Here is a 13,822-nt window from a genome sequence, read left to right as displayed (position 1 = left end):
GATGAGAAATAGGAGGGGGTGAGGAGAGATCCATGGGGGTCTCCAGAGGCAATGGTGCAGGGGCAGGAAGAGAAGCCACTGAACAAGATTCTCTGGCTATCATTGGATGGGTAAGAGTGGAAACAAGTGAGTTCAGTCCCATTGAGCTGGACAATGAAGGAGAGGCACTGAAGGAGGATGTGTAGGAATCGGTTCGGACCTGTATAGGTAAAGAAGTCTCGACACCATTCGAAATCAATTACTCTTTATTGCTTGCAAGCTGAACTCAGCTGATTCTACTGCGCAGGAGCACACGCCCCACTGACAGTGTCACAAGTGAGTTCAATTTAAACAATGCGAGTAGCATTTATACATTTCAGAGCGTCACTTGTTATTCTAAATTTAGTGTGGTTGCATAAGCAATTTACAGAAGCAGAAGGTTCAGCAGATTATTCTTTGCTCACATCCCCATATCTGTCATGGGTTCCGTCTACACCTTGAGACAGTTAGTGTGGTTAGATTAGGTACAAGCTGCATCCTGTTATCACTGTTTCTGAAGCGTTAGCACACCCAATCTGGAGGTCACGAACTTGCAATAGTTAGTGAATGAGTCATTTTTGTCTGCTGAGCTTTCTTATCCGAACAAACCAGATGGAACATTTTACTGCTGACATGACCTCGCAGATCATGCAGCCGGGAGTTTAGTCTCGTTTTCTCTAAAACTTGTTTTCATTGTTTTTTCTGGGTCAGGGCTAGGAGTCCGAGCAAGTTTCCACATTTCCTCCTTTTATCATATCATGACAACAAAACATCATCATATGCGGAGCGGAGAGGTAGGGGGCTTAAAGTAGTCGTGATCATTAAGTCCTTCAACATCAATACCTGCCAGTCGGGTAACCTCCCTGATTTCCACCTCGTCAGTAGCAGAGGTGCTTCTGGGAGGCTCCGAAGCGGTGGGACGATAACGTACGGGGAGCTGGGTCATGGTAGTCATTTCCCCACAATATCGGGTCAGGAGGCACTTAATGATGCTTTGGAAGGCGGAAAAAAGGAGCATAACCACGACTATTACCAAAGAATGCATAATCCAGGTTCCCCAGCCACCGCCAAACAGCCAATCCTCTCCTACTTTAGGGCCCTGCCTGAAATCATCAAGCTGGTCTTTAATGGCGTTAATGGCCTCGGTGATGTTGAGCGATTCATCCCGTACATTGGTAATACATTTGTCCCCCACGATCATACACACTCCCCCTTGCTGGGCCAGGAGGTAGTCTATAGCATAACGGGTCTGTTGGGTGTATAGTCGCAGTTCGGATAGCTCTCGATTGATGGCTTCCAGACCCCTTCTAGTGCTATTTCCCAGGATAGTTAGGCCGCAAATGAGATAATTCCTATTCTTAGCAGCTACGACCCCCGCCGATCCTCCCAGCGAGAGAGCACTAAGGAATCCGTAGCCCAGTGACGATCCCAGGGTAATAGGATCCTTCCAATCGGCGCAGAAGTCTGAACTGATAGCCCGGGCCACTATTCTCCTGCGAGTGTGAGAGTCTCTTGGGGGCATGGGACGGTGAGTGGTCCTATTGCTCCGACTGCAAAACGAATCGGGAGAGTTGGTGTTGCCGTTGTGTAAGTGCCGTTGAGGAGAAACATGAATCCCTTCTTGGCTCGGTAACATGTAATAATTTTGTTATTGATCTGTGTGAACTGGACGTACCACCAGTTGCGGGGGTCGGTTGATATTCCATTTGACCCGATCATTTGGTGCGAATCGAATGGATACGACCATGCGTCTGTGCTCACATGGGTTCCATTACAATGGCCGCAAATGAATTGCCTGCCTGCCGTGACGTTGAAACATCTTTCCTTATCACATGTACATGAAAACTGGCCTCGGTGTATTTGGCAATGCTGGCGAGCACACTGTCTCTGTACACAAGTAGCGTTCTTAGGGACGAGGGCATAGGCACATCCCCAGCCCTGTCCCGTAAAACACAGGGGAAAATCCTCCCTCTTTGAACAGCTAGTCCCCCCTGTCCCCTGCACCCCCCTGCAATTGGGATGAGTGGGATCTATTAATTCTACACATCTTCCCTGCATACTCATGTTGTATCTGCCCTCCTGTCCCTCACAGGGTTGACCTGATGTCTCGACAGTGTACAGTTGGAGAGGGTTCCAACCAGGAGTGGCCACAAATAAGGCCTCAACCGATCTGGCCAAGGGGTAACATACAGTCCGATTTCCATACAATTTGGTATGGACCTGGTGGAAAAGATTATCCTTCAATCCTTTGACCTGGGTGACCGTGACAATGTAGGTTATCGCAACTAAGAGTCCAAAGCTGAGGAGACTTTTTTGCAATGGCTCTTGTGAACCCATTTTGGTTTTCCTTTTAACTTGACAGCTGTAGGGGTTGTCAGGATGATATGGTACGGTCCTCTCCACCGGGTGCCGAGCTTCCGCTTGTTCCACTCTTTAATCAGGATGAAATCGCCGGGTTTCAGATCGCTCGACCAGTCGGCTGGTGATTCATCAGTCCCTTGGCATTTTTTTTCTGGACCGCTCTAACCTGCGAATGGAGAGCTTTGAGAGCAGAGGTTAGTGCCATCATGTAAGATATCATCTGGTCACTCATTACAGATCTAGAGTTCCCACAGGGTCAGTGGTTCATGGAGTCCTCATTGGTCGGCCATATAATATTTCGGCCGCCGAGAGTCCATGAGCTGTTTGAGGAGTGATCCTCATATGAAACAGGGCGATTGGTAAGACCTGAAGCCAATTTAGTCCAGTTTCGATTGTCAATTTTGCAAGTTTGGTTTTCAATGTTTGGTTATCTCTTTCCGCTACTCCAGCAGCTTGTGGCCGCTGTGGACAGTGGAATTGTTGTCTAATTTTTAATGCCGAACATAATTCAACGTTTATTTGTCCCACAAAATGTGGACCATTATCTGAACTTATAGCGTGAGGTATGCCGAACCTTGGAACGACATCCTTCATCAATATTTTCACCACTGTTTCAGCAGTATTATCTACTGTGGGGTAAGCTTCTATCCACCTCATAAAAACATCGAATAAAACAAGACAATATTTGTAACTATGTACACGGGGTAATTCAATAAAATCAATCTGAACAGTTGAAAAAGGTCCATCTGGCAAGGGTGTGGAGCCCTGCTTACATTTTGCGCCCTGGCCAATGTTGTATTTCTGACAAGTTGTGCACCTTGCAGCCACTCTTTCAGCGCTTGAAGAGAAATTCGGGCTCCACCAGGATTGCAATAATAATTTTACCATTCCCTCCTTGCCAAGATGTGTACATGTGTGGACAGAGTCCAAGAATAATGGTAAAAACGCAGCGGGCAGACAGACCTGCCCTGCAGGGGAAGTCCAAAGGTTGGATTTGTTGTCAAAGGTATAACCCGAGGACTGCCAAACCTGTTTTTCTGAGTCAGAGGTGTCCCTCTGATATTTAGAAACAACCTCAATGCTCGGTAAAGCCTCGGTATCAGAAGTGGGAATCACTGAATCAGGTTTTTTCCTGTTCATCATTTGAGGGACTACCAAAGCACAAAAGGTGCGAGCATGTTTGGCTGCCAAATCAGCTCTATTGTTACCTTGAGCGACATCAGAATCAAGGGGAACGTGAGCAGGACATTTAATGATCGCCAATTGTCGGGGCAACTGGATAGCCTGTAAAAGATTCTCAACGTAGACCTCATTGCGAATGGACGTGCCGGCAGATGTGAAAAATCCGCGCTGGGACCAAAGTTGGGCAAAATCATGGGCGACTCCGAAAGCGTATTGGGAGTCCGTATAAAGGTTCACAACCTTGTCCTGGGTCAGAATACATGCACGGGTCAGGGCAAAGAGTTCAGCTTTCTGAGCTGAAGTAGATTCCAGGAAGGCAGCTGCTTCCAGGACGTGGTGATCATCCACAATAGCGTATCCAGCAGAGCGTTGGCCGTCAGGTGTCAATGAGGAACTGCCGTCAACGTATAGGATCAGCTCCGCGTTCAGAAAGGGCTGGTCGGAGAGGTCGGAACGGGAGACCGTGAGGTGGTGGTTTAACTCGATACAATCATGAGGGGGACTGGACAGAGTGAACGGAGGATCTTCAGAAAGAGGGCTGGGTTGATGGCTGAACAATAGTGAAAGGATATAAGGAAATTCTGCAGTAGCGATATCTCATAGCGACTTTGCCGGGCAGTAGTGAGGTGCTGGGTCTGTTGGCTTGTGAGTAAGGCCACCACTGAGTGCGTGGTATAAATATGGACCAGTTTCTGTAATGTGAGACTGGAGGAGGCCTGGACAAGTGCGTGTGTCAAGAATGGCGGGGAACAAGGAGGGTTCCAGCGAAACCTGGGCTCCTTCTGACCGTACCAAATATCGCCCTCGTCGTCAGTGTCCGTGTTCCCCATATCGGAGTCATCTTCTCGTTGGTATAGTTCTTTAGGGAGTAACTTGGATGGTTCCAAAGAGGGTTTAGGTTCGTTTTTGGTTCTCAGTCTTGTCCGGGTAGTGATCGGGTCAGTGGATGAACGCGGGCTGTGTCGGGGGGTGGGCATGGGCGGCTGTAGTGGAGGTCCAGGGGTTAGGGGAGGGGACGGTCTCAACGAGGGGGCTGTCGTAGAACCCGCCACAGGGCCGGCAAGGAAGGAAACCAACTCAAAAGTAAACTTATATTTTAGAGACAGCAAGATATTGGAGATGCTGGAAGTCTGAAAAAAACCAATAAAATGTTGGAAACCCTCAGTGGGTCAGACAGTGTCTGGGGGGGGGGGGGGGAGAGGACGGTGAGGTTCATGGTTCAGGTTGATTACCATTCCTGAGAACAGGATCAGGATCTGAAACATTAACCCCACCTTCCTCTCTCCACAGATACTCTCTGATCCACTGAGTATTTCCAGCATTTTCTGCTTTATTTCTAATATCATTCCTCACCCCATTTCAGACTAGATTCTGTGTTTTCTTGGTTTGGATTCTATTTCAGAATACACTAGGAAACTGATGTTGGCTTTGTATCCAACATTGATTTTGGAAGCACATTCCCTGCTTGCTTTGACCACTGTTGTTTGATTTCTGTATTATGTGTCCCTGTGACCAATGAAATAGGAGGTAAACACTCACCCGGTGTTTAATGTCATTTACCATCTCCAGTGCTAAACATTGGGTTTGTTGAAAGGTAATGAAGCTGTGTTCAGCATTCACTATGTGACAATACACCACAGCTGCTGGTCAGAGGCCGTGCTGATCTTTGAGGTTTGTCTCTGCATCGTGTTCAGTGAATTGACAGGAATTACTTTCACAGTTCAATCTCCGATTTGATTTGTCCCCAAATCTGAGACATTTTAACACTGATCGGACGGATGATGTTGGTGTGAGTTCAGCCCCACGTAATAAACAGACAGGTGTCCAAATGCTGGGCTCTGCCCAAGACGAGAGTCACCCCTAAGATCAAATCCCTTTACTCAAAATTGTACACAAGATTCACTTGGGCCTCTCTGTGGTTATGAAGGTGCTTCTGGTTTTTGTGTGTTTTGAGACAGAAACTGATCTCACTTCACATTCCACTGCACGGCCTAATTCTGGGTAATTGTTCTCGATGGTCAGACTCTCCCAGTCTCATTCTCACCATTTCCGACCTTACCTCATTAGCTTTTTACTGTCTACAGGACCAGTGTTTCTCAGAGTAAATTGGACTTTCTCTTACCTTTCTCCCCAGTCGATCTATGGAAGCTCTTTGAATCAAAGCGTTCTCTCTGGTTGGTGCTTTCACAATCCTGTGCTAGTTCACCTGCTGTTGTTCCTCAGTCGACAATCCCTGTTTACATCCAGCTGTGGACGTTTCTCATCACTCCGTCATTCACCAGGAGATCGAACGATGGCATAACAGAAAATGAGAAGGATGCAGGCGGTGTGAGGTAATGTAATGTAAACTTGTCTTCTAACCCATCAAAGTGAAATTTAAGAGACAAATTTTACTGTTTGATTTTGTTCCTTTCCACAGATCCACGGTCTGTCCAACTGGGCTACAGGAAAACAACCACTGTTTGCGGCAGAAACGTGACTTTTTTCTCGGCACCGTGGACATACTGACACTGTAATAGAAACTGTCTCTTGGATTGCTGAGGTAACAGAGGGACCAACAGCTGCCGGGATCCTCCACGTCTTCAGGATCAGGGCCTTGTATGCCTGGTGAATTCAGTCCCTTTCTCAGATCCCCAACTCACCCACCTGGAATTCCCACAAACCTTCACAAATGAATATGGAAATGTGGCATTTTACCTCTGTGCTTGAGGCAAACATCTGATCTCACTGGGTCCATCCTCCCCGGGTTACACACTGTCTGATCTCACTGGGTCCATCCTCCCCGGGTTACACACGGTCTGATCACACTGGGTCCATCCTCCCCGGGTTACACACGGTCTGATCACACTGGGTCCATCCTCCCCAGGCTACACACTGTCTGATCACACTGGCTCCATCCTCACCGGGTTACACACTGTCTGATCACACTGGGTCCATCCTCCCCAGGCTACACACTATCTGATCTCACTGGATCCATCATCCCCAGGTTACACACTGTCTGATCTCACTGGGTCCATATTCCCCGGGTTACACACTATCTGATCACACTGGGTCCATCCTCCCCAGGCTACACACTGTCGGATCTCACTGGGACCATCCTCCCCAGGTTACACACTGTCTGATCTCACTGGGTCCATCCTCCCCGGGTTACACACTGTCTGATCACACTGGGTCCATCCTCCCTGGGTTACACACTGTCTGATCTCACTGGGTCCAGTCTCCCGGGTTACACTCTGTCTGACCTCACTGGGTCCAGCCTCCCCAGGTTACACACTGTCTGATCTCACTGGGTCCATCCTCCTGGTGTTACACACTGTCCGATCTCACTGGGTCCATCCTCCCCGGGTTACACACTGTCCGATCTCACTGGGTCCATCCTCCCCCGGTTACACAATGTCTGATCTCACTGGGTCCATCCTCCCCAGGTTACACACTGTCTGATCTCATTGGGTCCATCCTCCCCGGGTTACACACTGTCTGATCTCACTGGGTCCATCCTCCCCAGGTGACACACTGTCTGATCTCACTGGGTCCATCCTCCCCAGGTTACACACTGTCTGATCTCATTGGGTCCATCCTCCCCGGGTTACACACTGTCTGATCTCACTGGGTCCATCCTCCCCAGGTGACACACTGTCTGATCACACTGGGTCCATCCTTCCCGGGTTACACACTGTCTGATCTCACTGGGTCCAGTCTCCCGGGTTACACACTGTCTGATCACACTGGGTCCATCCTCCCCGGGTTACACACTGTCTGATATCACTGGGTCCATCCTCCCCAGGTTACAAACTGTCCGATCTCACCTGTTCCATCCTCTCCGGGTTACACACTGTCTGATCTCACTGGGTCCAGTCTCCCGGGTTACACACTGTTCGATCTCACTGGGTCCATCCTCCCCAGGTTACAAACTGTCCGATCTCACCTGTTCCATCCTCCCCGGGTTACACACTGTCTGATCACACTGGGTCCATCCTCCCCGGGATACACACTGTCTGATCTCACTGGATCCATCCTCCCCCGGTTACACACTGTCTGATCTCACCGGGTCCATCCTTCCCGGGTTACTCACTGTCTGATCTCACTGGCTCCATCCTCCCCGGGTTACACACTGTCTGATCTCACCGGGTCCATCCTCCCCGGGTTCCACACTGTCTGATCTCACTGGGTCCATCCTCCCCGGGTTCCACACTGTCTGATCTCACTGGGTCCATCCTCCCCGGGTTACACACTGTCTGATCTCACTGGGTCCATCCTTCCCGGGTTACACACTGTCTGATCTCATTTGGTCCATCCTTCCCGGGTTACACACTGTCTGATCTCACTGGGTCCATCCTCCCCCGGTTACACACTGTCTGATCTCACCGGGTCCATCCTCCCCCAGTTACACACTGTCTCATCTCACTGGGTCCATCCTCCCCGGGTTACACACTGTCTGATCTCACTGGGTCCATCCTCCCCGGGTTAGACACTGTCTGATCTCACTGGGTCCATCCACCCCAGGTTAGACACTGTCTGATCTCAGTGGGTCCATCCTCCCCGGGTTGCACACTGTCTGATCACACTGGGTCGATCCCTCCCCGGGTTACACACTGTCTGATCTCACTGGGTCCATCCTCCCCGGGTTACACACTGTCTGATCTCACTGGGTCCATCCTTCCCGGGTTACACACTGTCTGATCTCACTGGGTCCATCCATCCCGGGTTACACACTGTCTGATCACACTGGGTCCATCCCCCCCCCGGGCTACACACTGTCTGATCACACTGGGTCCATCCTCCCCGGGTTACACACTGTCTGATCTCACCGGCTCCATCCTCCCCAGGTTAAACAATGTCTGATCTCACCGGGTCCATCCTGCCCGGTTTACTCACTGTCTGATCACACTGCGTCCATCCTCCCCGGGTTACTCAATGTCTGATGTCACTGGGTCTATCCTCCCCGGGTTACACACTGTCTGATCACACTGGGTCCATCCTGCCCGGTTTACTCACTGTCTGATCACACTGCGTCCATCCTAGCCGGGTTACTCACTGTCTGATCTCACTGGGTCTATCCTCCCCGGGTTACTCACTGTCTGATCACACTGCGTCCATCCTCCCCGGGTTACTCAATGTCTGATCTCACTGGGTCTATCCTCCCCGGGTTACACACTGTCTGATCACACTGGGTCCATCCTCCCCGGGTTACACACTGTCTGATCTCACAAGGTCTATCCTCCCCGGGTTACACACTGTCTGATCTCACAAGGTCCATCCTCCCCGGGTTACTCACTATCTGATCACACTGGGTCCATCCTGCCCGGGTTACTCACTGTCTGATCACACTGGGTCCATCCTCCCCGGGTTACACACTGTCTGATCACACTGTGTCCATCCTCCCCGGGTTACACACTATCTGATCTCACTGGGTCCTTCCTCCCCGGGTTACACACTGTCTGATCTCACTGGGTCCATCCTCCCCGGGTTACACACTGTCTGATCTCACCGGGTCCATCCTCCCCGGGTTACACAAAGTCTGATCTGACCGGGTCCATCCTGCCCGGGTTACTCACTGTCTGATCACACTGGGTCCATCCTCCCCGGGTTACACACTGTCTGATCACACTGTGTCCATCCTCCCCGGGTTACACACTATCTGATCTCACTGGGTCCTTCCTCCCCGGGTTACACAATGTCTGATCACACTGGGTCCATCCTCCCCGGGTTACACACTGTCTGATCACACTGGGTCCATCCTCCCCGGGTTACACACTGTCTGATCTCACTGGGTCCATCCTCCCCGGGTTCCACACTGTCTGATCTCACTGGGTCCATCCTCCCCGGGTTACACACTGTCTGATCTCACTGGGTCCATCCTCCCCTGGTTAGACACTGTCTGATCTCACTGGGTCCATCCTCCCCGGGTTACACACTGTCTGATCTCACTGGGTCCATCTTCCCTGGGTTACACACTGTCTGATCTCACTGGGTCCATCCTCCCCGGGTTACACACTGTCTGATCTCACCGGGTCCATCCTCCACGGGTTACACACTGTCTGATCTCACTGGGTCCATCCTCCCCGGTTACACACTGTCTGATCTCACTGGGTCCATCCTCCCCGGGTTACACAGTGTCTGATCTCACTCGGTCCATCCTCCCCGGGTTACACACTGTCCAATCTCACTCGGTCCATCCTCCCCGGGTTACACACTGTCCAATCTCACTCGGTCCATCCTCCCCGGGTGACACACTGTCCGATATCACTGGGTCCATCCTCCCCGGGTTACACACTGTCCAATCTCACTCGGTCCTTCCTCCCCGGGTTACACACTGTCCAATCTCACTCGGTCCATCCTCCCCGGGTTACACACTGTCCGATATCACTGGGTCCATCCTCCACGGGTTACACGCTGTCTGATCTCACTGGGTCCATCCTCCCCAGGTTACACACTGTCCAATCTCACTCGGTCCATCCTCCCCGGGTTACACACTGTCCAATCTCACTCGGTCCATCCTCCCCGGGTTACACACTGTCCGATGTCACTGGGTCCATCCTCCACGGGTTACACGCTGTCTGATCTCACTGGGTCCATCCTCCCCAGGTTACACACTGTCTGATCTCACTGGGTCCATCCTCCCCGGGTTACACACTGTCCAATCTCACTCGGTCCATCCTCCCCGGGTTATACACTGTCCAATCTCACTCGGTCCATCCTCCCCGGGTTACACACTGTCTGACCTCACCGGGTCCATCCTCCACGGGTTACACACTGTCTGATCTCACTGGGTCCATCCTCCCCGGTTACACACTGTCTGATCTCACTGGGTCCATCCTCCCCGGGTTACACAGTGTCTGATCTCACTCGGTCCATCCTCCCCGGGTTACACACTGTCCAATCTCACTCGGTCCATCCTCCCCGGGTTACACACTGTCCAATCTCACTCGGTCCATCCTCCCCGGGTGACACACTGTCCGATATCACTGGGTCCATCCTCCCCGGGTTACACACTGTCCAATCTCACTCGGTCCTTCCTCCCCGGGTAACACACTGTCCAATCTCACTCGGTCCATCCTCCCCGGGTTACACACTGTCCGATATCACTGGGTCCATCCTCCACGGGTTACACGCTGTCTGATCTCACTGGGTCCATCCTCCCCAGGTTACACATTGTCCAATCTCACTCGGTCCATCCTCCCCGTGTTACACACTGTCCAATCTCACTCGGTCCATCCTCCCCGGGTTACACACTGTCCGATGTCACTGGGTCCATCCTCCACGGGTTACACGCTGTCTGATCTCACTGGGTCCATCCTCCCCAGGTTACACACTGTCTGATCTCACTGGGTCCATCCTCCCCGGGTTACACACTGTCCAATCTCACTCGGTCCATCCTCCCCGGGTTACACACTGTCCAATCTCACTCGGTCCATCCTCCCCGGGTTACACACTGTCCGATGTCACTGGGTCCATCCTCCACGGGTTACACGCTGTCTGATCTCACTGGGTCCATCCTCCCCAGGTTACACACTGTCCAATCTCACTCGGTCCATCCTCCCCGGGTTACACACTGTCCGATGTCACTGGGTCCATCCTCCACGGGTTACACACTGTCCAATCTCACTCGGTCCATCCTCCCCGGGTTACACACTGTCCGATGTCACTGGGTCCATCCTCCACGGGTTACACACTGTCTGATCTCACTCGGTCCATCCTCCCCGGGTTACACACTGTCTGATGTCACTGGGTCCATCCTCCACGGGTTACACACTGTCTGATCTCACTGGGTCCATCCTCCCCGGGTTACACAGTGTCTGATCTCACTCGGTCCATCCTCCCCGGGTTACACACTGTCCAATCTCACTCGGTCCATCCTCCCCGGGTTACACACTGTCCAATCTCACTCGGTCCATCCTCCCCGGGTGACACACTGTCCGATATCACTGGGTCCATCCTCCCCGGGTTACACACTGTCCAATCTCACTCGGTCCTTCCTCCCCGCGTTACACACTGTCCAATCTCACTCGGTCCATCCTCCCCGGGTTACACACTGTCCGATATCACTGGGTCCATCCTCCACGGGTTACACGCTGTCTGATCTCACTGGGTCCATCCTCCCCAGGTTACACACTGTCCAATCTCACTCGGTCCATCCTCCCCGGGTTACACACTGTCCAATCTCACTCGGTCCATCCTCCCCGGGTTACACACTGTCCGATGTCACTGGGTCCATCCTCCACGGGTTACACGCTGTCTGATCTCACTGGGTCCATCCTCCCCAGGTTACACACTGTCTGATCTCACTGGGTCCATCCTCCCCGGGTTACACACTGTCCAATCTCACTCGGTCCATCCTCCCCGGGTTACACACTGTCCAATCTCACTCGGTCCATCCTCCCCGGGTTACACACTGTCCGATGTCACTGGGTCCATCCTCCACGGGTTACACGCTGTCTGATCTCACTGGGTCCATCCTCCCCAGGTTACACACTGTCCAATCTCACTCGGTCCATCCTCCCCGGGTTACACACTGTCCGATGTCACTGGGTCCATCCTCCACGGGTTACACACTGTCCAATCTCACTCGGTCCATCCTCCCCGGGTTACACACTGTCCGATGTCACTGGGTCCATCCTCCACGGGTTACACACTGTCTGATCTCACTCGGTCCATCCTCCCCGGGTTACACACTGTCCGATGTCACTGCGTCCATCCTCCACGGGTTACACGCTGTCTGATCTCACTGGGTCCATCCTCCCCAGGTTACACACTGTCCAATCTCACTCGGTCCATCCTCCCCGGGTTACACACTGTCCGATGTCACTGGGTCCATCCTCCACGGGTTACACACTGTCCAATCTCACTCGGTCCATCCTCCCCGGGTTACACACTGTCCGATGTCACTGGGTCCATCCTCCACGGGTTACACACTGTCTGATCTCACTCGGTCCATCCTCCCCGGGTTACACACTGTCCAATCTCACTCGGTCCATCCTCCCCGGGTTACACACTGTCCGATGTCACTGGGTCCATCCTCCCCGGGTTACACACTGTCCGATGTCACTGGGTCCATCCTCCACGGGTTACACGCTGTCCGATGTCACTGGGTCCATCCTCCACGGGTTACACACTGTCTGATCTCACTGGGTCCATCCTCCCCGGGTTACACACTGTCTGATCTCACTGGGTCCATCCTCCCCGGGTAACACACTGTCTGATCACACTGGGTCCATCCTCCCGGGTTACACACTGTCTGATCACACTCGGTCCATCCTCCCCAGTTTATTTACTGTTTCTGGTCTGTTTTGCTGTTTGTTTTCACTGCGATTTCTGTTGCAAGAAATGCGCCATTTTCTCTCAAAGGCAGTTTAACCAGCATTCGCTGTATTTATCTCAAAACACGGGCACTATGATAGATATTAGCACTGTCATGTTGTATACTACGCTCCACATTCATACTCAAATTGGAATTATTTCTCACCGTCTCTCACAAATGCTCCCTCGCGTTGTCACTCCGATTCCCCGATCAACAGCAGGAAGTTTCACTGCGCCTGCGTGTGCGGTATGCCGTAGCATTGCGCCTGTGCAGTAGATGTTGACCGTAACACTGCGCCTGCGCAGTGAGTATTTATTTGAACGAACTGAAATTCAACATCAATCTGTGCGTGGAGTTCGGCGCAGGCGCTCTGCGTCAGATCGCGGACATGCGCCGTCGGCGGGGCTCTGACGACACGCTCGCTGCTCGGCCGGCTCAGCCGCAGACTCGTTTTTTCTTTCAAGCCTCCGGAGAGCGCGCGACCAACTGCCGGTCACTGGTGGGCGGGACTTTGCGGACCCCCTGTCCTGATTAGTGGGAGCGGACTGTCAATCCCCGGTCTCAGCCAGTAGGAGGAGCAGGTTTGAAGAGGGGAGTCACTCTGCAGCGTCACACCAGACGATGGTGGAAATGTTGAGCAGGTCCGGCTGATTATATAGAGAGAGAAAGAGAGTTAACAGTTCAGGACCGGGAGACATGGTCAGAAGAGGGAAAGTGAGTGCAGAGGCAGGGAAAGCGGGTGCAGGAGGAAAGGGAAGGTGGAGGGCGGTGTTGGTGATGAGTTGGGAGACAGGGGGCAGATCATGGCAGTCTGACATAGCAGGATCACCCTGATCAGACCAGTACTGTACCCGGCAGGAAGATCACTGATAGTCTCCTGATACTCAGGGATATGATCACCTCTGTGCAGGACAGGGGGGTGAACACCTGTTTCATCAGCTTGGACCAGGAGAAGGCTTTTGA

At 52.2% G+C, this 13,822-nt stretch overlaps 1 protein-coding gene across 2 annotated transcripts; it reads right to left on the bottom strand.

Moving 5' to 3' along the window:
- Positions 1–227: 227 nt before the first annotated feature.
- On the bottom strand, positions 228–5,845 carry LOC137385167 (endogenous retrovirus group FC1 Env polyprotein-like). 2 transcript variants are annotated; one of them, XM_068060134.1, is made up of 2 exons: positions 5,684–5,845; positions 228–2,559 (listed from the first exon to the last, which is right to left on the bottom strand). In XM_068060134.1, the coding sequence occupies exon 2, from the start codon at positions 1,652–1,654 to the stop codon at positions 794–796; it is 861 nt and encodes a 286-aa protein (XP_067916235.1). In that variant the 5' UTR covers positions 1,655–2,559; positions 5,684–5,845; the 3' UTR covers positions 228–793. The 2 variants fall into 2 exon arrangements, with proteins under 2 accessions (XP_067916235.1, XP_067916236.1); XM_068060135.1 differs by having other exon boundaries at positions 228–2,545.
- Between the last annotated feature and the right edge of the window lie 7,977 nt (positions 5,846–13,822).

Source organism: Heterodontus francisci, chromosome 28 (genome assembly GCF_036365525.1).
Source record: "Heterodontus francisci isolate sHetFra1 chromosome 28, sHetFra1.hap1, whole genome shotgun sequence".
Classification (NCBI taxonomy): Eukaryota; Metazoa; Chordata; class Chondrichthyes; order Heterodontiformes; family Heterodontidae; genus Heterodontus; species Heterodontus francisci.
The sequence above is the reverse complement of the archived record's forward strand: the minus strand, read 5'-3'. Positions and strand labels throughout refer to the sequence as shown.

What these genes read in the sequence shown, in the direction of transcription:
- LOC137385167 (XM_068060134.1), bottom strand. Translation starts at nt 1,654, where the DNA reads ATGTTACCGAGCCAAGAAGGGATTCATGTTTCTCCTCAACGGCACTTA.